The sequence below is a fragment of the Chiloscyllium plagiosum genome, chromosome 21 (assembly GCF_004010195.1).
Source record: "Chiloscyllium plagiosum isolate BGI_BamShark_2017 chromosome 21, ASM401019v2, whole genome shotgun sequence".
In the NCBI taxonomy this organism is placed as follows: Eukaryota; Metazoa; Chordata; class Chondrichthyes; order Orectolobiformes; family Hemiscylliidae; genus Chiloscyllium; species Chiloscyllium plagiosum.
The window spans coordinates 29,446,150-29,471,491 of NC_057730.1; the positions used below are offsets into that span (position 1 = coordinate 29,446,150).

Consider the following 25,342-nt stretch of genomic DNA (forward strand, 5'->3'; position numbering starts at 1 on the left):
TTTTTGTTTTGTTTTTTTTGTCAAATTTTGGCTATTGTATATTTGAGCTAATTGTATATCAATGTTTATATCTGAGAGTTTTGTTTATTTTTGTAAACTTGTAAAAATGTTAAATTTCTAATAAAAATATCTATAAAAAAAAAGGACGCCTGCTCTGAGGTTAGACCCGAAAGGTCCACGGTCTTAAAAGAAGGACTCACCTTCATCATTCTATCTTCACAGCCTTCCGATACAGCTTAAAATAAAACTTTCTAAACGCTGCATTAATCTTTTTAGCATTGCAAGTAAGACTACCAGAACTCTCTCTGATGGATGTAATAGATTGGGGGGCATTCTTCTTTCTGGCCAAGTACGTTAGATATCTACCCGGTTTATCACAACACTCAAATAATCTCTGTTTTGCAAAAGAGATTTCCCTCTTTTCCCTGTTTGAGATGTTCCCCATTTGGGTAATTGCTTACATTCGCTGCAATTTAGTTATAGACGTCCTATCGAAGTATGCTAATTCAGCTGCCTTCAGGCGAGCCCCGAGCAAATGTTGCTGTTCTCCCCTTCATCGTTTCCGGGTTGCAGAGTAAGAAGTAATCAAACGCCGTGCACAAGCCTTGGCAGTTTCCCACCGATGGGTTGATGGCCAACCCTCAATTAATATCCCAAAAACTTTAAAACTCCCGCAAAAAATACTCTATAAACTTGCTATCTTTCAGGACGAAAGAGTCCGTGCACCAGTGCCGGGAACCCGTCCCACCACCGCCGGCCTTGACCTCCATGTACACTGCCTCATGATCAGAAAAACTATATTCCCTATTTTGCAAGACAGTACAGAGTTCTAAAAGTGCGATGGGACAAAAAACATGTCAATTCCAATATAGCATTTATGTGGGTTATAAATAAAGTTAAAATCCCTACCTTCAGGGTGAAGACATCTCCATACATCCACCAACCCCAACTCCCTGTTCAAGTGCAACAACTGCCTGGATTGCAGAGACATACACACAAGATCCCTAGGCATCCTGTCCACCACGATTAAAATCTCCCCCTATAATTGTATGGCGTGGCCCAAGGGCCATCAATCTAGAGATAACATCCGTTATGAATTTAAAGGGATGTGCCGGGGGGCAATATATATTCAGTATCTCATATTCTCTCCATGTATTAAAGCTTTAAATATTATGAATCGTCTGCACTCATCCTTAACTCAACCTCCGGGAGGTTCTTCCGGATGAGAATAGCAATTCCTCTACTTTTTGAGTTAAAAGTTGAGAAAAATACTTGGCCGAATCCTCCCTGTTGCAACTTCAAATGCTCCTTATCGGTTAAGTGTGTTTCTTGTAACAAAGTTACGTTGACTCTCTCTTTTCTAAAGCTTTGACAGTATCTTTTTTCTCTTAATTGGTGAATGACTCCCCTTAACATTCCAGGTGCACCATTTAAAAGAATGGCTAGCCATGATCGTCCGAAACAGTCTGTGACCCCTGGGTGGAAGAACTCCATAGCGCACCAAGTGAAAACCATAAACAGTTCATATAAGTTTAAAAATATAACTTCCAAAACTACTGAATCAGAATTTCTAATAACTAATTAATCTGAAGCACTGCTTGATATCTTAAAGAATACTGGATCCCAAGCTCTCTCAATCTCTTCTTGATGCTGTCGTAGGACTTCTTTTTCCGGATCACCGCCGCTGAAAAGTCTTGAAAAAACATGACCCTGGAGCCCTTGCACACCAATGCCGCTGGATCCTTCACTTGGGCTCTGGAAACTTCCATGACTCTCTGTTTGTCTTTATAATGATGGAACCATACCAGGACAGGGCGAGTGCGCTGGTCCATTCCTGGCCTTTGTGCCACGGTCTGGTGAGCTCTCGCAATTTTTATGCTTCCCTTTTCAGCCTCCAAACTAAGAAATTCTGGAAACCGCTTCTCAAAGAACTCCACTGGCCACTCACCTTCCATCCCCTCCGGTATGCCAACACCACAAAGGTTCTTTATTCTGTCCCTGTTCTCAAGACCATCCACCAGGTCCAGCAAACCTCGGACTTGTGTTTCCAGGGCTTCAATCTGACTTTTGGACGAATCAGCCTCTGCCTCCACCCCTGTGGCCCAGTGCTCAAGCTCATCAGTCCTTTTCCCCAGGTCTTGCTGCATAGTAAAGACTGGAACCAACTTCTCCTTGATTTTCTTTTCAATCTGCCTCCCCAGGACCTCACAAGATTTGCCAAGCTCCTCAACCAAGGCCTGGTGAGTAAGCAAGCCTGCTGCCTCAGTGGCTTGGGCCATAGCCCCGGTCTCGGGTGAACTTCCTCCTTTCTTCGGCATTCTCCCGCAGTAAAGTAAAATTTTCAAGTTCTATAGCTGTTTTACTGTGTTTTAACTCACAGTAACATGGATGGGATGAGCTCTAGCTCTATCCTGCTGATGTTGTGGTGCGGAGCCCAGCAAACGTGATGCTCCTAGGTCGACGTCATCTTGGATCCCAGGCCTTGAATTTTAACAACTTGGAAAATAGTCCCTGAAAAACCTAAGTTTGTAATTTAGAAAGTGAGTCAGAATAACATCTACCAGTTTAAAGTTTTCTTAGTGTTGGAATTTTTAATATTTTTCCTAATCAGGATTTGGGATGTATGAAGTTAAAAATCATACAACACTAGTACATAGTCCAACAGTTTATTTGGAATCGTTAGCTTTTGGAGTGCTGCTCCTTCATCAGGTGGTGTGTAATTTTTAATTTTCCCAACCAGATTATTTAATAACTTTTACTGACTTCCAGCTAAGATCAGTTACCTCAGCAAAAGTCAAGATATCAAACCCAACACTTTCCTGCCTATATAATATTCTTTGCAGCAAATAGAAATAGGTTGAGGAAGATGTTTTGAAGTGGTTTATAGTCAGACTCTACTGTCACTTTGTCTCTTCCAGGGATAATAGCCAGGGACTCTTTGCCAAATTCTGCATATCATCATTCAGTTTATGTTAACTTCCTAGAAACAGATGAAACTGAGTGTTCCTTTCTCCATAAGAGTTGCTCTGAGTCTTGACTTGCTGACATCACACTTTAAGGTGACTTCATTGTTGACATCACAGCTTCTCAGCACTGCTGTTGTTGTCATTAGCTTTTTATTCTAGTGAAAACTATTTCTTGTTCTGTGCCGAAGTACCATTGCACATCCTTAGCAGTGAAGTTGTGTGCTTTGCTAAATAATTATAAATTCAGTTAACCATTGCTCTCTTTCACATTTGTTAGTTCATGTATTTGTGCGACGTCTCTCATTGTGTCAGTTTGCAGGTGATCCATTTACTGTCAGCACATGACCTATGAAGTTAATTTCAGACATCTTCAAATGTCCCTTTTTCTTGTTCAGCTTCAAGTTCATCTGGTGGTTCCTTCTCGTAAATACACCAGATTCTGCCCATGTCCTGTGATGGTTTAATCCATTGTATCTCCAGATCCATTAACTCAGAGATCATTCACAATAGCTTATGATCTGAGTAGATTACTTACTGCTTTCTGTCCTGATACTCTTCTGGAGAATTGGAAATGTCAAGGGGCATGTACAATCATCTGTAACTTCTAAACAACATCCAAAAAGTAGTTAAAAAAACTTACTTTCATCACGTTTTACATGCTAGTAATCATCCTTTACATGGAGGGCAGTAAAGAGCTTTGGCAAGTTGAAACAAAATTTCTACAATGAGATAGGGAGGTCTCTTTAAAGCTCTTTTGAAATCTTTTGCACTTTATTTGAAATCCTATACATTCTATCAGTTTTCAAGTTTTTTTCTCTCTACCTCTTATTAATCCAGTCTATTAGAGTTGTTCTTGAATACTCCTTTCTTTTCCAGTTCCTTTATCTTGCACTTTAGGCAGGATTGAGGGCAGTTGAGGGCAGAGTACAATGGGATCTTGATCAGATGGGCCAATGGGCTGAGGAGTGGCAGATGGAGTTTAATTTAGATCAATGTGAGGTGCTGCATTTTGGGAAAGCAAGTCAAGAGCAGGTTTTTACTGTGTGTTAAATGTTTTTGCAGTTTCTACATTCAACGTGTATCAGTGAGTAATTATTCTAAGATTGCCAATGATTATAGTAAGTTAGTCTGTGTTGTGAAGAAGTTATCTGTTGTCAACTATTTACCACATTGAGATATCCTGAAACCACAGTTCACAGTAAGATCACTGATGGCTGATGACCAAATGGGTAACAGGCTGGAAAACAGCTAGCCAAGGTTGGGAATAAAAACATCAAATATTCAGATAAAACAAAATATGCTTAAAATATGCAGCAAGTCAACAACTGAATGAAAAAAGGACAGGTATGCATTTTGAGTACACAACTCTCAATAAGAACTGTATAGGGAGATGGTCTGGTCTACTTGATGCTACTACCATCAAATGGCATCACTGTGCAAAATTACATATGAATGGCCAGTTAAGCAAAGTACTGCAGATCTGCAAATGTGAAGGTATAATTTCACACCATGCCTAATGTAGAGAAGGACAGGAAATTGGAGAAATTAACTAAAGACTTCCCAACTAAGGGCGGGTTCCACATGTTTTAGTGAGCTTATGTCAATGCAGTGGAATAGCATTACAAAATTTCATGCTCTCTTTTTTTATCATGGATCCATGGATAACAATCAAAGAGTGAACCAATATTTAATTTAAAGTTCATTTAAAAGTTGAAACTACTTACATTTACATAATGCCTTAAAGCAGAGATACAATTTCAAAATTTGCAAACCACACCAAATTATGGAACTGTCGTAAAATACGAGAAGATATTAAACTTAATGAATGATATGTGTGTAAAAGTAAAATGACCTTTATTATGGATAAGTGAGATAGAAACATAAAAACAAAGAGACTAGGAGCAGGAGTAGGCTGTCTGGCCCGACAAGTTTGCGCCACCATTCAGTAGATCATGGTTGATCCTCTATCTCAACGCCATATTACCACTTACTTTCCATACCTTTTGATGCCTTTAATGTCTAAAAAAACCGTCTTTTCCATGAAAGAATAAAAAGACTTCTAGCCAAATAAAATAGAATACTAAAATTAATGTGTTAAGCTATTAAAGAACATTTATTAGATCCTATTTGCAATATTGCATATAGTTGTGTCAGTCAGGAAGGAACACAGATGATTTACTAGATTTTTGAGAAGATTTGTAGCTCAGATTGAGGTTCTGGATGTAGGTTTGCTCGCTGAGCTGGAAGGTTCATTTCTAGATGTTTCATCACCCTATTAGGTAACATCTTCAGAGTGCCTCCAGGCGAAGCACTGTACATGATTCCTGCTTTCTATTTATATGTTTGGGTTTCTTTGGGTTGGTGATGTCATTCCCAGTTCTTTTTCTCAGGGGGTGGTAGATAGGATCTAACTCGATGTGTTTGTTGATAGAGTTCTTGTTGGAATGCCATGCTTCTAGGAATTCTCGTGCGTGTCTCCGTTTAGCTTGTCCTAGGATGGATGTGATTTACTAGATTTCTCCCTTAATTGCTCCCTAAATGGCAGCAAAATGAAAAAGCTGGTAATTGAATTCAGGAAGGAAGATGGAGGGCATGCCCTTGTCTACATCAATGGTGCTGAGGTGGAGATGGCTGAAAGCATCAAGTTCTGAGGAGACAGGAACAATCTGTCCTGGTCCACCCACATTGACACTATGGTCAAGAAGGTACAACAATGCCATTACTTCCACAGGAGGCTAAGGAAATTCAGCATGTCCATAAAGACTCTTCCCAATTTTTATAGATGCACCACAGAATACTATCTGGATGCATCAAGACTTGGTATGGCAACTACTCTGCCGTAAGGAACTACAGAGAGGTGTGCACACAGCCCAGTATGACACACAAGCCAACCTTCCATCCATTGACTTCATCTATATTTCTCGCTGCCTCTGGGAGGCAGCCAACATAATCAAAGGCATACCCTTCATCCCCAACCTGGTTGTAATCTCTTCCAAAATCTTCTGTCAAGGCAGAAGATACAGAAGCTTGAACACACCTACCAACAGATTCAAAAACAGCTTCTTCCCTGCTGTCATTAGACTTCTGAATGGAGGTCTCAAACTTTAAATTTAATGTTGATCTCGCTTTTTTGTGCACCTTCTCTTCAACCATAAAATTGTATTCTTCGTTTTGTTCTATTACCCTCATGCACTTTGTATACTATGATCTGCCTGTAAAGCATGCAAAAACAAAACGTTTCACATTATCTAGGTACAGGTGACAATAATAAATAAAATAAAATAAAAAAGAATAATATCAGACCTTGAGAGTTATGCCTATCCAAAAAAATAAAATAAACTGAGTCTCCAAAAGAATATGAAAGCAATTGACAGGGCAGATGGAGTGAGGATATTTTCAGGTGCCATAATAATGAGTCATGAATCTTACAGGAGATGTATGCAGAAAATGAAATCTAGATTCTGCGGGTCTCTGCTGGGGTAATCAAGGTCAATAGCACAAATGAAGTTAAGGAGGAGCTACATAAGTGCATGACAACAAAGGTAATGGGAGAATGCTGTTAAATGAGATGGGTTGGAAGCAAGCTGCTCTGCAGCAAAACCACCATCAGGTAGGGATATCTTGGACAGCACCACCAAACACATCTTCCCTCACTCTCCCTGTCTGCATTTTGCATGGATTGTTCCCTCTGGGACACACTGGTCCATTCCACAATCACCAACACCACCCCTATCTCCATGGTACCTTCCCATTTGACCGCAGAAGGTGCAAAACCTGCTCCTTCACCTCATCCCTGCTCACCATCCAAGGGCCTAAACAGTCGTCCCAGGTGAAGCAATATTTCACCTGTACCTCCTCCAATTTTGTGTATTGTATTCACTGCACCCAATGTGGCCCACTCTACATTGCAGAAACCAACCGCAGACTGGGTGACCGCTTTGCAAAACACATCCGTGCGCAAGCATGACCCCGACCTTCCTGTGGCCAGTCATTTTAACACAGCGTCCTGCACACATGCCCACACGTCTGTCTTTGGCATTATGTAATGCTCCAGTGAAACACAGCGCAAACTAGAGGAACAACATCTCATCTTCAGACCAGGCACTTTACAGCTTTCTGGACTTAATATTGAGTTCAACACCATTAAACTGTGAACCATTTCTTTCTTTTCTTTTAACTTGTTATCATGGCCTCCCCTCCCCCATACTGTCCTTTAAAATTTGACAGTTAGACACACCATTGTTCTGCCATTCTCACATTCTGATCACTTAATCTGAACTATCAACATCGTGTCAGTTTAGGTCGTAAATTTGCTCGCTCAGCTGGTAGACAAGGGTGGACAAAGTTAAAAATCACACCAACATCAAGTTATAGTCCAACAGAATTTGGAAGTCGAAGCTTTCAGAGCACTGCTTCTTTGTCAGGTAAGTAGCGGGGCAGAGTCATAGAACACAGAATTTATAGTAAAAGATCAAAGTATCGTACAGTGACATGCTTGTAATTTTGAAGAAGATTTGTAGCTCAGCTTGTGAATCAGTCTGTAAGTTTGCTCGCTGAGCTGGTAGATTTATTTTCAGAGGTTTTGTCACCATGCTAGGTAACATCATCAGATAAAAGTTACCAGCTCAGTGAGCAAACTTACAGCCTCATTCACAAACTGAGCTGCAAATCTTCTTCAAATTTGCAATCACGTCAGTGGTATGATGCTTTCATCTTTTGCTATAAATTCTGTGTTCTATTGTCTGCCCCACTAGCAGTGCTCCGAAAGCTTGTACTTCCAAGTAAACCTATAACCTGGTGTTGTGTGATTTTTAACTTTGTCCACGCCAGCCCAACACAGGCACCTCCACATCACCCTTTCTCCAACAGCACCTGACACCCAGAACCAACACCCCCACCACCAAATTATAACATAAATGCACACCTCACATCAGCTCTGATAAAGAATCATCTGGACTTGGAACGTTGGTGTGCTGTCTCCCCATGGATGCTGCCTTCCCAGCTGTGATCTTGTTGTGCTCTTGGGCTGAAGTGTTTGTTTCCAATGTAAACTACATTTCCCAGGATGCAGTATCGCCCGACGGTCTGCACGGTGGATTGGTGGCTCCCAGGTCACGTGGGGAAAGGGGGTTTCGCCCATCAATTGGTCTCGGTCGGGGGGCTCTGATGCCAATCGACTGGGAGGAACCAATAGGCGGCGCGCATATGCAGGGGGCGGGGCTAACGGGTCGGCGCCGCCACAAAAGGATCAGAGGCGGCCGCGCGACCCAAAAAAAAAAGTGAGGCAGGCAGGGGGAGGAGGACGAGTCTGGGAATCCATCAGCCAGAGCGAGCCCACCGAAACCGGGGAGGCGGGGGGGGAGAGTACCCGCCGCGAAACAGGACCTGGGACCATGATGAAGTTTCGCTTCCGCCGGCCGGGCAACGACCCGCAGCGGGAGAAAGTAAAGCTGGAGCTGTTTGCCTTCAACAAGGTGGGTGAGGGCTGGGGTATGTGGTGTGGGGGGGTAGGGAGGGGGTAGGGAGTGGAGGAGGGGTGTAGGTAGGAGGGGTGATGAAACTGTGTTTTAGCCTCTTGCAGAACTAATAATCCAGAGGTCTGAACTGCTGACCTAAAGATGTGTTCAAATCTCAGCATGACAGCTGGGGAATTTAAATTCTGTTGAATCAAGCCAGTTGAAAATGGTAGTACCAGTAATGACAGCCATAAGACTAGTAATTATTGTAACGACTAATATTGCTCACGTTAGGGGAGGAACCTGCCATTATTGTTGCTTGCCTGTTGTCATGTACAGGCTTACTGTTCACTTGTCCCTTCCAAACCACTTGCTTGTAATTATGAAGGCAACTCATTGCTTCCTTTTCAAAGGCTGTTAGCCACGTACAATAAATGATGGCCTGATCTCTGCTCCCATTGTGCCAATGCAACCAATACTTGATAGTGGCCCCACAGAGCCGCTTCTGTTCCTTTGCAGCCAGTGTTCTGATTAACTTTCCCTTAGAGGTGTTTCATCTCCACCTCTGCTTTAACTTCAATGCTTCCTCTTTTTTTTAAAGTCAGGTTTTGGTTATTGTGGGATGCCTGGCAAGGCTAGTTCCTTTTGGGAAAGGAGAGAGCTGCAAAGGGATCATGTGTCCTTCTAGCTGGTTTTAGAATGGCAAAGATTTGGTGATGTTCAAATTTCTTGACCAGCTTGATTGCTACATGCTTACCTTATTTTGTGAAGGCAAGCTTTATGCATTAAGTATCTATGTTAATACATTTCTGTAATGTCCAACTTGAACTGTTTAGTAAAAGTTATAAAGTCATTTTTCTTTTTTGAATTGGACATTTGGGTGCCTCCATCCAAATTCAACATTTGAGTAATTAACAAATGTGACCAGAAACACTCTGTTCTGAAACAGTGGCATTTCCTCAGTGTGCTTTGGTATTAGATACCCCAAGCTTTAGTGTACACTGCCCTGTAGCCCTGGACACTGGAACATGCCAGTTTGTACAGCATTTGATAGCTGGTAACTTTGCAATGGAAAATCGATTTGGGCAAACCAAAAAGTATCTTTCACTGAGTTGACGGTCCTCCAGGTGCAGAGGTTATTTCTGAGCACTTCAGGTTACAACTTGTCAAGCAAATCATAAATATACATTTCCTTCCTTGCAGACAGTGGAACATGGATTTCCAAACCAGCCAAGCTCTTTAGCCCATGATCCAAAGCTACGGCTCATGGCCATTGCAACCAAATCAGGAGCTGTGAAAATGTATCCTTTTTTCAATTCAAAAATTATTTTTGATCTGCATAAAGGTGAGCTTTAACACTTGATAAAAAGCTTCATGAAGCAGCAGATATTTGTGTGGATTGGAATTGGAGTAAGCTTTGTAAGCCAGGGTAACCACGATCAACTGGGAAGCATATATGCTGATCTGACTTGTAACCATGTCAACAAGCTTTTTCTTGTGGGAGTGACAGAATTTAGAATTAACTTTGAAGCATTTTGTTACCATTCACTTATTTACTAAAGTTTAAAACACAGAAGCAAATTACGATGCTTTCCCAAAATGATGTTAGAATTTGGCAACCAAGCCTTTTGAGAAGATGCTTTAGTATTTTGTTCTTCTCGTTGCATTTGAGATCCCATTGTGTAGTCAGGCATTTTGTTCATAGTGGTCAGTAACTTGCAGGTTTATTGAAAATGTTTAAAGTATGTTTTTGCCTTCTCCAAAATATTGTAAAAGGGCAGATCAGAAGTGAGACAGGTGAGGCGAAGTTCAGTTAACACAGCAAATAGAAGAGCCCTCTTGCAACAGGCGCATGATGACATGACTGACTAATATAGCTTCCTGTGGGATTTGATCAATGCTTCCATTTTTGTGTACTGTTATTAGTGCAATCTCAAATTAGGTGAAGGGTATTCTGGCTGTGCCTGAATGTTGTGATTTTTGAAAGCACTTGGTGATATGGGAGGATTGCTTACAGATGGGATTCAGCCCTTGGCTCAGGGCAGTTCTTTCTTGTTCCTGGAGAGGATAGAGGTAGTATGCACTTCCTCGTGGCTGCTGGTAGTAAATGTGACCTGGAGAGAATCCTGAGCATGTGGCCAGCAACACTTCAGTCATTGCCATGGTAACTAACCAAATCTTTCTAACAATAGAGAGAAGAATGCCTGCCTAGTTTTACATGGGAGAGTAGTTATAAATATTAATGTTACCTGGGAGAATCCAGCTTTATTTGGACCTAGATGGCTTGCTAGTGAATTAATTTGAATGGACAAAGGTCTGTGGGTGTTATTAGTTGGGTTTGCTGAATGTGTTTTGCCTGTTGGGATATTGTGATTCGTGAGATTTTGCTGTTGCTGAAGGTTTATTGTCCATGCAATCAAATCGTAAATGTCCTGTGTGAGTAAATTAAAGCTATTGTGGATGTTTGAGGCAACTTGAATTCATTTCTTCATTTTTTGTTTTTGTAATTCCATCTTTGGTTTAACAGTAAAAATGAACCACTGAAGGAGAATTTATACTGAAAATTCAAAAATGCAGCGTGTGCAAAATCCACATGTCTGTTCTGACAAATATCCCTTTGAGTGCAACCTGGTTGCAGATCAGAATACTGTCTACAAAGGAAGACCAGTCGAATTGTAATGTTAGAGTGGATGTATTGGCATTTCTCTCATCACTGCACTGCTGAAATCCTATTGTCAGTGTTACTACATATTTTAAATGGACCATGAAACGTGCAGTTTTCAGAACAGCAAGCACAGTAAACTTAGTTGCTTCATGCATGACATCCAAAAAAATGAACCATCCAGAATCCATTATTTGTTGATTGACAAGGCTGCATTAATTGTTTACAATGTTAGCTTCACTTCAATAATAAATAAAATTGAGGCAAAAAGCTTTGAGTTAGCTTGATCAAATAAATGGTGTGCAGCAGAAACTATTAGCTTAGTCTCCCAGAAACTGATCTGAGATTTACTAGGAAGCTTAGCTTTTGAATAACAAAAGCTTAGATTATGATGGCAGGTTACTCTAAGAATGTTTGTCTACTTCTACTCCAGACAATTTGGAAATCCTTATGCTGCTTTATATCGATAGTTGATCAAAATTGATGCATAGATTGTGAAATGTAAGAGTTACTGATTTTCAAAATAACTTTTAGAATATAGATTCAATACTCTGATTTAATGTTGGTGTCTTCCAGCAATGAGTACAGCTTAGATCCTGTTTCAATCTGGTTACTTTGATACCATGATGATTGCATGTTTGTCATCTGATTTCTCCAAATTCTAACTGCCATTATGTGCAAGGTTCATCCTAACATAAGTGGTGTAACATTGTAGTTTTGTTGCTGGAGTTAAACTTCTGGCAGTTGGTATTTAAAAATCAGTTAACTTAAAATCTTCAATGAAATATATGATGGCAGCCATGAAACCTCTAAATTACAATTCCACGTTTCCTTGTGAAGAAAACTTCCAATCCTTCCTCATATTTAACCCCACAGCATTGTAGTTGACACTGATGCTTTCTGAAGTTGCGTAGCAAGCCATTCCTGATGAAGGGCTTATGCCTGAAACATTGATTCTCCTGCTCCTTGGATGCTGCCTGAACTGCTGTGCTTTTCCAGCACCACATTCTACTCTGATCTCCAGCATCTGCAGTCCTCACTTTCTCCTAGCAAACCATTCAGTTTGTTTACCGTGGGAGAACTTAATAGTGCTGCAGTGACATTTAATTCTAGTATCCATTGCTCTGGTTATATCAGCTGTTCACTGACTGGAGAGCTTTTAAGTGCAGAATGCTTGAGGGGAAAATTATTGGTCTTTGGGTAGTTTAAGAATGGCATTGCTGATCAATGAGCTGTCCAAAGAAGAGTCCCTTTGTCAGTAGGAAGCTTGTGTCTGAGTATTGTATTACATCACATTAAAGTATGACTCAGAAGTTCAGTGCAACACACTGGCTCTGTATTGTTGAACAAAGCATGTACTAAGCAACCTTTTTAACAAGTTCGCAGTCTCCGTTTTGTCCTTCAATCTTTTGCCTGTTTCTGACCTTGGCAACATAAGTCTTAGTTTTTTTTTTGTTTTGTGACACTTGGTTTCTTGGAACCTATTTTTCCCCCCATCTCAGATAATTTGCATTGCTTTCTAAAATAAATCCAGAGGCCAGTATCCCATCACCAAGTCACCCTTTGTTTACACAGTCCTCAAGACTGATCCAGCTTCTTGAGACTCAGCTGAGTGAACATAATCTCTGCCAGAGCTCCTTGATTAGGGCTGTTAAGTTGGTCCTATTGGGGAACCTGGCTAACTTTTTATTTATAGGAGAAAGTGAGGGCTGCAGATGCTGGAGATCAGAGCTGAAAATGTGTTGCTGGAAAAGCGCAGCAGGTCAGGCAGCATCCAAAGAACAGGAGAATCGATGTTTCGAGTACAATCAAAGTGCATGTTCTTTATACACTCCTTTTCTTAAGGGGTTAGAAGGTCTTTGTGTGGTAATTGCCTTGGCAGTTGTGGGACTTCATCAACTTGTCACTTGTAAGTGACCTGACTCTTTGTTTGTAGGTCTAGTCAAAGTGGGTGCTAGAACACTCATTTCTCTTGTCCATTTGATTTCATGGGCATGGTTGTAACTTAATGGTTGAGTGGTTTAAGGTGATAAATGCTGTTGAGTGCGACCTGACTCTTTGTTTGTAGGTCTAGTCAAAGTGGGTGCTAGAACACATTTCTCTTGTCCATTTGATTTCATGGGCATGGTTGTAACTTAATGGTTGAGTGGTTTAAGGTGATAAATGCTGTTGAGTGCTGAAGCACAGTGCTTCAGATACAGCCGATTAAAAGGCTGGTTGAGGCCTGCGTTCTACCTTCAGTGGTGTTGAATTATAATCCAAAGCTTGATTGGTTTAAATTAATCCTAAACCCTGGACATGATGAATTGGGACAGATGACCAAATGCTTCTCCTGAGGAGAGTTTTAGGTGTCTTAAATGATGAGCAAGTAAGTGAAGTGTAGAGGTTTTTGGGGGAAAGCATTCCAGAGCTTGGGTCCAAGGCACCTATGGCATGCTACTAGTGGTGCGATGCTCCCTAAATGCTAGGGATGTGCAAGAGACTGAAATTCAAGGAGTGTAAAACAGTGAATAGAGGGAATTGAGAATGTTAATTGTGGCATGTCCTATTAAGAGCTAAACTAAATCAGCAAGCTTGACAGATGATGGGTGAACTGGACTTATTCCAAGTTGTCATGGGCAGAAGACTATTAGCTGACCTAGAGTTTAAAGCATGAGGTTACTCAGGAACGCATTGGAATAGTCAAGTTGAGGTAATGATGTGGAAAAAGGTTTCAACGAGAGATGAGTTGAAAGTAGGGAAATGTCAGGTGATATGAAAATAAAGACATTGATATATTTGGAAACTGACTTGATCACATGTCAGCAGGTACAAATTTTGGTTCAGAGTCACAGTTGACAGATGAAGTTGGTGTCTAGGCACACTTTAGGGCTGAAGAACAAAGCTTTGCTGTTTCCATTGTTCAGTTAGTGCAAGTAACTGCTTCCCAAAGGAGTCCATATTCGTGACCTTTGACATTTTTCTGATGTTGATATGTTTATCTCCCTGGCCAGCAATCTTCTACAGTGAACTACAGTTTTGTTATCTATCGTGTTTAACATTCTGAACGAGGTGTTCTGTTCCAAGATTTAGAAAATTATATTTATCTAGAATTGGATTCATAGTGAACCAACTGTGTTCTTCTCATTCTTATTAAACTGGTTGAAATTAACATGTGGAAAGGTGACTTAAACTGATAAACACAGTGCAAACAAAGGCCTAACTAATGTTGGAAATTTCAGTCCTGGAAATACACATTAATGCAGTTTTTATTTGCATGTTGCAGTGCTGTAGTGACAACATGAATATGCAGAGGCAGATGCTGCTGCCTTTTAGTATATACCAGACAGGATTTCATAGTTTGGTCCATTCCAGAGTATGCTTCAAAAAGTGAGTTTTCTTTTTTAGATGACTCCTCCAGTGTTCTTTCCAGGTGCTGGGACAGAGTAGGACTATTAATGGGGAGCAGGTGAATGTAAGGAGGCGTGTCAGTGGCATAGCAATGCACTTCAGGTTTAATGTTGCCCTTGTCTTTAAAGTAGTTTTCAGTCTGTATTTGGATGGTAAACACAAGTCAAATTCTTTTAGCCTTAGTGCTTTTGATATAGTAGGTGTTTTCAGCCTTACTTTCTAAACATGTGAAATGGAGGAACTCATGAATTTGTGCTATCTAAGAAATTTTGATTGTGGAGAACAATGCTCTGTTTGTTTGGTTAAAGCGGTAGAAGATCACTTTTTTTTGTTCAGATTATATATACCTTTTGCATCTTTTTGAAGTAGTCATCATGGTTTCTGGCAAGAAATCTGACTGAGGATGGTGTTTTTTGACCATATGCTACAAAGTGATTGGGATTAATGGAGTTTAACTGAGTTCAACCAGCCTAAAGCACTGTTAGCTAGTGAGGCATATGGGTGTAAGCAAACAGTCTGTACTCATGATCTGGAGTTTGACTGGTACCAGAGGCACGCTGCTTTGATACTGATGAACAATGGATTCTTGTGCTGTACAGAAACTGCAGTTAAATTATGTCCCCCCTCCCAACTAAAATCAAGTAACATGGCCTCAGGATAATGTAGCCTGTTGCAGCTATTTACATTAGCTACTTGTGGACTTGATATTTCATGTCTGTAGTCCAGGCTGCCTTTAAATCACATGGGATGTGGGTATAGTTAGCTAGGCAAGCATTTATTGCGTGTCACTAGATGCCATTGCAAGGGTGATGGTGACCTGCTCCTTGAACTGCTGTAGATTGTCGCTCAGAGGGAATTCCAGGGTTTTGAGCCAGCAACATTTTAAGGTCAGGATGGTAAGTGGCTTGGAGGGAAACTTACAAGTGATTTGCTATGTTTCCCACTCAGCCTACTAAACAATCCAAGCCTGCCTAGTCTCTCCTTTTTATAGCTCAGTTTCTTCATCCCAGGCAATATCCTGGTGAACTTCCTCTGTTCCCCCTGCAGTGCTTTCACCTCACTGCTTTAGTGAGGTGACCAGAACTGCACGCACTACTCCAGTTGTGGCCTGACCAATGGTTCGGTACAACTCTGACGTTGCCTCCTTGTTATAATACTCTGCCATGACTGAAACAGTGTCCCATATGCTGCCTTGACTATCCTGTTCCCATGTTCTGCTGACCTCAGGGCTGGGGGTGAATGATTGCCTCAGATCTTGGTACTTGTTTTAACTAAAAATAAACTCTCCTCAGAGTTGGAGGTGGGTATTGCAGATTCTGGAGATTAAAGTCAAGATTAGAGTGCTGGAAAAGCACAGCAGGTCAGGCAGCATCCAAGGAGCAGGAAAATCTGTTTTGGGCAAAAGCCATTCATGAAGGGCTATTACCCAAAATTTTGACTTCCCTGCTGCTTGGATGCTGCCTGACCTGTGCTTTTCCAGCACCACTGGACTCCCCTCACACTGACGCCACCAAGCACATCTGGGGCAGGGATGGTATGGCTTTAAAGAAAAGCACCCTTTGGCTCTTCCCAGGGGTGTCAAATCAATACAAGAGATAAAATAACTGTCCTTTTCTGGACATGAAACTGAAAACAAACTTTGTTCTGTAATTACACAATTAAATTGCTATAATTACTCAAATTGGTACCCTCCAGCCCCTGTTTTCCACCACCTTCAAACCAATTTTTCATTCAATTGGTTAGCTCTCCCTGGATTCCACGTGGATCTTGCCCAATACAGTGACAATCAGTGGTAAAATGCATTCATGTAACCTTGTCAGGCCAGTGTGAATGTGTGATGAGGCCTTGAACTGCAACAAACACCATTTTTAGAAAAAAACTTTGTTTTGAGTTGTGAAATACTGGATTGCTGCTCCGGGCAAGTGCTGGAGGGGTTTGAAGAGATGACGTACTAGGCATGCTCCATGTCTGCTTGTTAAATTACATTGTTTTGTCATCTATATTATGAAAGTCTTTATTGCCATTTAAACCCTAAACTGCATCCTGAGCATGTAGTCCTGGACCATTGATTGAATCTGCCTGTAGCTTTGGTCCTTGAAGTTGGATTGACTGGAGAGCAGCTGACCAAACAAGTTTGGCTGTTGATCCAAATGTGGGTAGCAATGTCCAAATGAAATTCTGGTTCAGCAAGTACTTCAGTGAAACATGGTTGGTGTCATCTGATACATCTGATCTTGTACCTGAATATTAAAGTATTTTTGTACATTAATTGGGTTGGCAAGTTATATTGAACGTGGCCTAAAATATGTATAATGTGGTTCTCTATGGCATTATGAAATCTGACGTTCTAGTCCAGTGGTTTTCAAGCATTTGTGTGGGAGGGCTCCTGGGGCCCATCTCCTAAACAACAGTGCACCAAAGGCAAGCTGCTCTCTTGATAAGTGGGGTTTATTTGCGTATAAAATTTGAATTTTCCTGGAAAGATGAAGACAAATGTACAACACTGATTTGGGGGGAGGAGAGAACAGGAATAAATCACAGGAATAAAATTGTTTTTTTTATATAACTGCCTTGTTCTCTTTTGGAGAAAACTCATTTAAGGTGGTTTCCTTGAGGTTGCCAGGAAAACACTGAAAAATCAAAACTCAGTGGGAAAAGAAATGGGTGGAGAAAGCTGTGAAGAGATTTTGAGGCTCTTTCTCTCTCCTCCTCCTCCTCCTCCCCTTGTGCTAATAGACACGTTCCTCCTTTTTCTCGTATCCTCCGTGAGGCCAATTCCTATGGCTCTGCTGTTTGGTTGCTGTGAAAAATTTTAAATTTGTAATGTTTTGACACCTCACCACTCTTGGGTAACACTAAACTCAGCCTTCCATTTAAATCTGGCATCTTTCCACTGTAAATTCAATTTCATTGTAACTTGCCTCTTGCAAGGAGAGGAAGCTGTTTTTAAGAGTATTTTGCAGCACTACATAATTGAAAGTAAAGTTTAATTTTGAAAATTAAGTGTCTATTTGACCAGTTTTTATAAATCTCCTGTCACTGGGAAAATCCAGTTTCTTGAATATTTTATAAACAATATAAAATATTATTTTCTTTAATTGTTTCAGCCATGGATGTTTCCAATTATGCCACCCCCTCCCAGAATTTTTCAACACTATCTGGAATATATTCCACTTTAAGGGAAGAGGCAAGGAATATGGAAACTTGCCAAGTTTATGAAGACTTTATATCCTTTTTAAAAAGGATAGTGCTGGAGGGAGGCTTGAAATTTAACTCTGCAGGAAATCCATTGCATGTTACGTGTTGATGCCAAACTGCATCCAGGGAATTATCTCTGGGAGCTTTATCTTAGCCACAGAGTTAGATGGTCTTCACATTTCTGAAGTGATGCTGACTCTTCAATTTGAAGAAGTTCTCGAATCTCAGTATGGCTTTGAGTGGGAGAAATGCTCCTGCCAACTTGAATGGCTGTGTCAGTGAGCAGGAGTCCAGCAGATCTCCTGTGCGTGTCAGATTGTTATGCTGGATTGGTAATCATATTTTATCCTTTATTTAACAGTAGGTAGTATCATTTATTACATCTACACACCAGATGTGAATGTTGTATTCACGTAGTGGTCTACTTCATTAAGTGATTTATCCTGATTAGTAAGTGTGCTTTTAAAATTACATTCCTCATTGTCTGTAATTTTTTGTGAACCATAGTATTAAACATGCAGATCCTGTATTGAAGGACTTGTAGCAAGCCTTCACTCCAATTTGAAAGCTCCTCCATGTGATTCAGTTAAAATTTCTATGAAGGTTTGTCGTATAATCCATTTATATTTCAAATGTGAATTTATGATTGAATTTCTTGCCAGTTTTAGTATATTTGTAATGTGAATGAAGTATGCATTTGCTGCAAAGGAAGTTGCATTGTCACTTTAACAGTAAACCTACGCATATCTGGAAGTCCTTCAGCCCTGAGTCACATCACAGGCCTGCACAGGCACTCGCTCACCATGACTAGGGTTAAATGATGCTCCAATATTGTTGAGGGAGAACTGCAGTGTCAGTAATATTTGCTTTCTGATGAGAATTTAAAGGCCCTACCTGCTCTGTCTGATATGAAAATCGCTCAGAAGGTTGAGGGGAGATGTAAGAAATTTGGAAGATCATGTATGGCTTTAGAAAGGGTGGGTGCTGGGAAGTGTCCATCTAATGCGGATATAGGGACTCATGGGCGCAGCCTTAGAGATAGGAGTCAATTTAGAACAGAAATCAGGAGACATTTCTTCAGCCAGAGTGGTGGGCCTGTGGAATTTACTGCCACAGAGCGCTGTGGAGGCTGGGCTGTTAAATGTCTTCAGGGCACAGATTGATAAATTCTTAATCTTGCGAGGAATTAAGGGATATGGGAGAGTGCAGGTAAGTGGTGGTTGAAATGCCCATCAGTCATGATTTGAATGGCAGAGTGTACTTGATGGGATGAATGGCCTGCCTTCCACTTTTTTTCTTATGGTCTTATTGTTGGTCTGATCAGTAAATTTGCAGATGACACAAAGATTGGTGTAGCAGAAAGCATTGGGGACTGTCAAAGAATACAGGAGTCTATAGATAAATGGAGAGTTGGGTGAAGAAGTGGCAGATGGAGTTCGATCCAGGCAAAATGTGAGGTGATGCATTTTGGGAAGTATAATTCTAGAGCAAACTATACTGTAAACAGAAGAGCCTCCAGGAAAAATTGAGCAGAGATCTGGGAGTTCAGGTCCATTGTACCCTGAAGGTGGCTGCACAGGTGGTTAGTGGTCAAGAAGGGAAATGGTATGCTTGCCTTCATCGGATGGAGTATTAATTATAAGAGCTGGCAGGTCATGTTTAAATTGCACAAGACTTTGCTTTGACTGCATTTAGAATATTGTGTACAGTTCTGGTCGCCACATTATCAAAAGGATGTGGACGCTCTGGAGAGGATGCAGAGAAGGTTTACGAGGATGTTGCCTTGTGTGGAAGGTTCTAGCTGTGAAGAGGTTGAGTAGGTTAGGATTGTTTTTTAGGAAAAAAGGAGATTGAGGGGGACCTGATTTGAGGCATACAAATTCATGAAGGGTAGACTGGGTGGATAGAGAAGCTTTTTTCCCCAGGGTGAGGGATTCAATAACTAGGTGAGAAGTGAAACGTTTGAGGGGTACACATGGAAAATACTTGAGGGTGGTAGGTGCCTGGAATGTGTTGCCAGCAGAGGTAATAGAGGCAGGCACAGTAGATTCATTTAAGGTAAGTTTGGAGAGATGCATAAGTGGGGAGGAGAGGAATACAAATCCTTGGGAACTCAGTGATCGGTTTAGGCAGTGGATGTGGATCGGCACAGGCTTAGAGGGCCGAAAGGCTTGTTCCTGAGCTGTAAACTTTTTATCCTTTGTTCTATTTCATATGAAGCAGGATGTCCTTCTGATATCTGAAATCAACACAGTTAAACTAAATTATTTTGTAGTCACATAGTTTGTTGGAGCTTGATGGATGTAAATTGGCTATTGTTTCCTACATTGACTGTGCTTCAAAGGCAATTAGCTGTAAAAACCTTGTTTGAGATGTCCTACTTTGGGCTTTTTGCTCGCTCTTTGCTACCTGTCCAGCAAATGAGTGAATATTGTTTGGGAGGTTCTTTGAATAACCTTGAGTAAGGTGCTGATATTCTCCATGAATTGAAGTGGCTACTTTTCATCCATGAAACTATAATCTGTGTGCAGTAAGTAAAGGAATTGGGGCTTTACATCAGTTTAGCGTGAAACCTGTTATTTTCCAACCAATAGTTGTCAAGCACCTTACTTCTGGTGCAATTGACTGCCACGCTTTACACCATAAACAATTGCTACTGAAGGTTTTGTTGCCAATTGTTAAGGTGTGATGGGCCTTTTCCATCTCTCTTGCTATTTACCCTCTGTCCCAGCACTGATTCCCAACATCAAGTAGTCTGTGAACACTTTGCGCCTGGATCAAACAATTAAAGAGCAACAAAGGTGGGCTTGGAGACCTGATTTGAAATGGGTATTTGCATCATAATTGAGACTGCTACAGCATGGATAAGTGTCGGAAAACTAAAGGAAGCATTTGGCAACCAGATGAATTGCTTTTCCATTAGTTAACCACTGTACATCTTCACAAGGTTATGTACTGATGTGCTCAATGAGGGTATAATTGGAGTGGATTGTAAGACTTTACAAAAACACATTATTACAAGAGAATCTTCAGGGAGAAGGTAGAGCTGCTCAGGGATAGCGGAGGGAACTTGTGCGTGGAGTCTGAGCAGATAGGGGAATCCCTAAATGAGTTTTTTGCTTCAGTTTTCACCAAGGAAAGGGAACTTGTTGTAAATGAGAACTTTGGAGGAGCTGGGATAGTCTTGACCTGATCAAGATTGAAGGTGATGTGCTAGAAGTTTTGGAAAACATTAAGATTGATAAGTCCCCAGGGGCAGACCACTTTATCCTAGGCTGCTCCATGAAGCGAGAAAGGAGGTTGCTAAGCTGCTGGTGAGGATATTTGCCTTCTCCCTCTCCACAAGAGTTGTACTGGAGGATTTGAAGGAGGTGAATATTGTTCCACTTTTCAAGAAGGGTAATAGGGAAATCCCTGGCAATTACAGACTGACCAGTCAGTCTCTCATCTGTGGTCAGCAAAGTTGTGGAAAGAATTTGAGGGGATAGGATTTGACTATTTAGAAAAGCATTGTGTGATTTAAGGCAGTCAGCATGGCTTTGAGGGGCAGGTCATGCTTCACGAATCTTATTGAGTTCTTTGAGGTGTCAAGATAGGTTGATGGAGCAGTGGATGTGGTGTATATGGATTTCAGCAAGGCATTTGATAGGGTTCCCCATGGTAGGCTCATTCATAAAGTCAGGAAGTATGGGTTACAGGGAGATTTGGCTATCTGGATTCAGAATTGGCTGGCTGACAGAAGACAGTGGTTGTAGATGGAAGGTATTCTGTCTAGAGGACAGTGTTGAGTAGGGTCCTGCAGGGCTCTGTTCTTGGGCCTCTGCTCTTTGTAGTTTTTATAAATGACTTGGATTAGGAGGTTGAGGGGTGGGTTAGTAAATTTACAGATGATAAAGGTTGGAGGTGTTGATAGTATCGAGGGCTATTGTAGGCTGCAGCGCATGCAGAGCTGGGCTGAGAAACAAGAGATGGTGTTCAACCTGGATAAATGTGAAGTGATGCATTTTGGAAGGTATAACTCGAATGCTGAATATAGGATTAAAGACAGGATTCTTGGCAGTGTGGAGGAACAGAGGGATCTGGGTGTTTGGTACAATTGCAACATTTTAAGAGGCATTTGGATATGAATAGGAAGGGTTTGGAGGGATATGGGCTGGGCACTGGCAGGTGGGACTAGATAGGGTTGGGATAACTGGTTGGCATGGACAGGTTGGATTGAAGGGTCTGTTTCCATGCTGTACATCTGACTGTACATAGATCCCTCAAAGTTGCTGCCCGAGTGGATAGGGTTGTTAAGAAAGCATATGATGTTTCATTAATGGGGGATTGAGTTTAAGAGCAATGAGGTTTTGCTGCAGCTCTGCAAGTCCCTGGTGAGACCACACATGGAATATTGTGTCCAGTTTTGGTTGCCCTACTATAGGAAAGATAGAGGCTTTGGAGAGGGTGCAAAGAAGGTTTACCAGGATGCTGCCTGGACTGGAGGGCTTGCCTTATGAAAGGTTGAATGAGCTCTGATATCTCTCTGGAGAGGAGGAGGAAGAGGGGAGACCTGATCGAGGTGTGCAAAATAATGAGGGGAAATAGATGGTCAATAGCCAGAGACTTTTTTTCCTCTGGGCGGGATTGACTGGAACAAGTCGTCATAGTTTGAAGATATTAGGAGGAAGGTATAAAGGAGACATCAGAAGCAGGTTCTTTACGCAGAGAGTTGTGAATGCATAGAATGTGTTGCCAGCTGAGGTGGTGGAAGTGAAGTCATTGGGGACATAAGTGACTGCTGGACATGCACATGGATAGCAGTGACTTGAGGGGTGCGTAGGTTAAGTTACTATATCTTGCGTTAGGATTAAGTCCCTGCACAACATAGTGGGCCTAAGGGCCTGTTTGTGCTGTACTGTTCTATGTTCTAACATTGAACTCTGTACAGGTCTTTCTGGTATGTTTCATCAATGTGAGTTGGCTATAACCCAATTGGGTGATATTTGAATAATGCAAACTCTCTACTGAATGGTGATAGCTTTTTTTTCTATACTGAACTTTTATGGTGCAATTTTTCTCTATGGTGGTTTTACGTTATGATTTTCTATAGCAACAGTTTGCAAAGGAGCCTGTACTTTGCCACACCATAGAGAAAAATATTGTATATCTCAACAGCTGTCTGCTTGGGTTAATTTTGATTGCATCTTGGAGTTGAGTAGCTATATGTTCATGTATGGAGTATGGACTGTCCTTTGAAGAGAAAATGAGGTCTGCAGATGCTGAAGATCAGAGATGGAAATGTGTTGCTGGAGAAGCGCAGCAGGTCAGGCAGCATCTAGGGAACAGGAGAATCGACGTTTCGGGCATTAGCCCTTCGGGCTAATGCCCGAAACGTCGATTCTCCTGTTCCCTAGATGCTGCCTGACCTGCTGCGCTTCTCCAGCAACACATTTCCATCTATGGACTGTCCTTTCCTTCCTTTACCATAATTCTCTTTTCCTGTTTACCATTCTGCCTGAGGCTGACCAGTAGGGAAGTACTTTGCCAGTTAACAATCATTTTGAAGTTTGGTGCACTCCTTCATGAGTGGCTACTTTCTTGCCTTTTTCCCTAATGTTTTGGGTGAAGTTGGAGAGTATAGACTTCAGGGTGTGTGGGCAGCTCCAATTCAGCACCATTCCTTGCTTTCTGCAAATGGAGTTGAGATCCCTGAAGTGTGTTTTGGGCCCCTTCGAAATGAAATAAATATTAGAACAGTAATTTTTTAAAAATAACTCTTTCCTCTTCTGATTTGAGTATTTTGTAGTATGTAGATATTAAAAGGATGCCATTAGGCTACTTGTTTGTAGAAGTGAGTTGTGATATTGGAATTCAAGTTTGCTTTCAAAATGAAAGTATAATCTATAGACTGCAGAGAATTTTTAAAAGTCATTGTTCTGTGTGGATAAATTTGAATGTGCTCAGTGCTGGGAAATAGCAAGTCTACCTGGATTTTATCTTCTGTTCTCACACTTAACAGGAACAATGAAAAAAGACAGTCAAGAAGCCACTTACGTTAAGTGAGGAAAGTTTGAGTTGTGAAATTGTTCCTCATCCAAGCACTCAATACTCGAAGAATTGGTCATTTTTAAAATCTGAATTTTCTGTTAGATAATCCAAAAATATATGGAGGCTGGTGGATGGAGTTAAAATGCAGTTCACCCATTATCTCCTTTTTATAATTCCTGGCAAAGTTTAAAAATCACACCAGGTTATAGGCCAACAGGTTTATTTGGGAGTACTTGCTTTGGAGTGCTGCTCCTTCAGGTAGCTGTGGAGCAGGAGCATAAGACCCAGATCTTATAGCAAAAGGTTAGTGTCATGTGGCTGATACAATATTGAACAAACCTAGATTGCCATTAAGTCTGTCTTTTAAAATGGTTTGCACGTTTCAGTTTATTAATATATAAATCCCAGAACTACAGTCACATTCTTGAGATAACTTGAGGTTTTAGAAAGTGACATCTCTGCACAGACAATGCATTAAAAATGTGTGGTTAGTCTATTTATATCCCAATCTTGAATCTGACTGGTTCAATTTCCAAAGTAGAGATTGATAAAATATTACAGGGATTGACTGCCTGCAGATTGTGCTTTTTGAGCAAAATAGATTATCGTGTAACTTCACCCCATTTGATGCATATGTGCATTTGTGCTTGGTCTCTCCAATATACCATGCCTCAGGGTATTCTTGCTTGCAGCATGAGATTTGATTGTTAGCTGAATCATGAGTACCTGGGTGGTATCCCCACATGAAATGTTGGTATCCATGTCAATACTGACATGTCTTGCAGTGGTTGCCATGACAGTTGAATGGTGTTGTGGTTGATGTCGTCCTGAAGGTTGGGTAGTTTGCTGTGAAGTGGTTTAAGGTTTGTCGCTTGTTTTTAAAGGGGAGAAGTGGAGGTGTAGGGAGGTCTTGGCAAAATGCTCATCTCCATTGATTGTGTTGCAGGCTGGGAAGAACATGTCGTCATTTCTCCGCTCCCAGGAAGTACTGGACAATGAAGAGTACTATATCAGTTGCATCCTATCTGTCTCCTGAGGAGATCATTATAGTTTCTCGCTGTGGCCTGTCTGAACTGGCGATTGAGTTGAGCATCATACCGTATTATCAGGGTGTCCTTCAGGCATCCATTGCATTCCTCATCTGAACAGCTCCTGTGTGTGCATAAGGTGTGTCCTTAGGGGATGGCTGTTTTTAATACTTGGGGTGGAAGCTAGAGAAGTGCAGCATTGAGGGATTCTGTTGTTTTATAATAGTGAGGTAGAGATGCCCATCTTGGGATGCATGTGACCAAGAATGAGACAGATACTAAAGAGCAGTCCATGGTAAGTCTGGTAGGATGAAACTTGTTATCACTAGTAGTTGTTTCAGTGACTCGATGCTGTAGGTCCAGCAGAAGAAAATGTCATCAATATTTCTGGGGTATAGTGCTGGTTGGAGGTCCTATGCAGCAAAGATGTCTTGTTCGAACTGGTGTGTGAAATGTTGACAAATTGGAGTGCAAATTTGGTCCCCATGGCTGTTCTGTGTCTGAATGAAGAACTGGTTCTTTTCATCTTTGACATTGTGGTCGAGGATGAAGCAGATGAGTTGGAGGATGGTGCTCTGAGATTGGCAATTAAGTACTGAGGCTGTTGCAGTG

At 41.2% G+C, this 25,342-nt stretch overlaps 1 protein-coding gene across 3 annotated transcripts in view; it reads left to right on the top strand.

The window, feature by feature from the left end:
- The first annotated feature begins 8,262 nt into the window (after nucleotides 1–8,262).
- llgl1 (LLGL scribble cell polarity complex component 1) overlaps nucleotides 8,263–25,342 on the top strand; it is an 88,025-nt gene continuing 70,945 nt past the window's right edge. For all 3 annotated transcript variants that reach the window (XR_006314787.1, XR_006314788.1, XM_043711626.1), the window contains exons 1-2: nucleotides 8,263–8,440; nucleotides 9,626–9,723. Coding sequence is in view for 1 of the 3 variants with exons in the window: in XM_043711626.1 (XP_043567561.1) it covers nucleotides 8,360–8,440; nucleotides 9,626–9,723 (179 nt within the window). In the remaining 2 variants the exon portion in view is untranslated. The remainder of the gene's footprint in view (nucleotides 8,441–9,625; nucleotides 9,724–25,342) is intronic.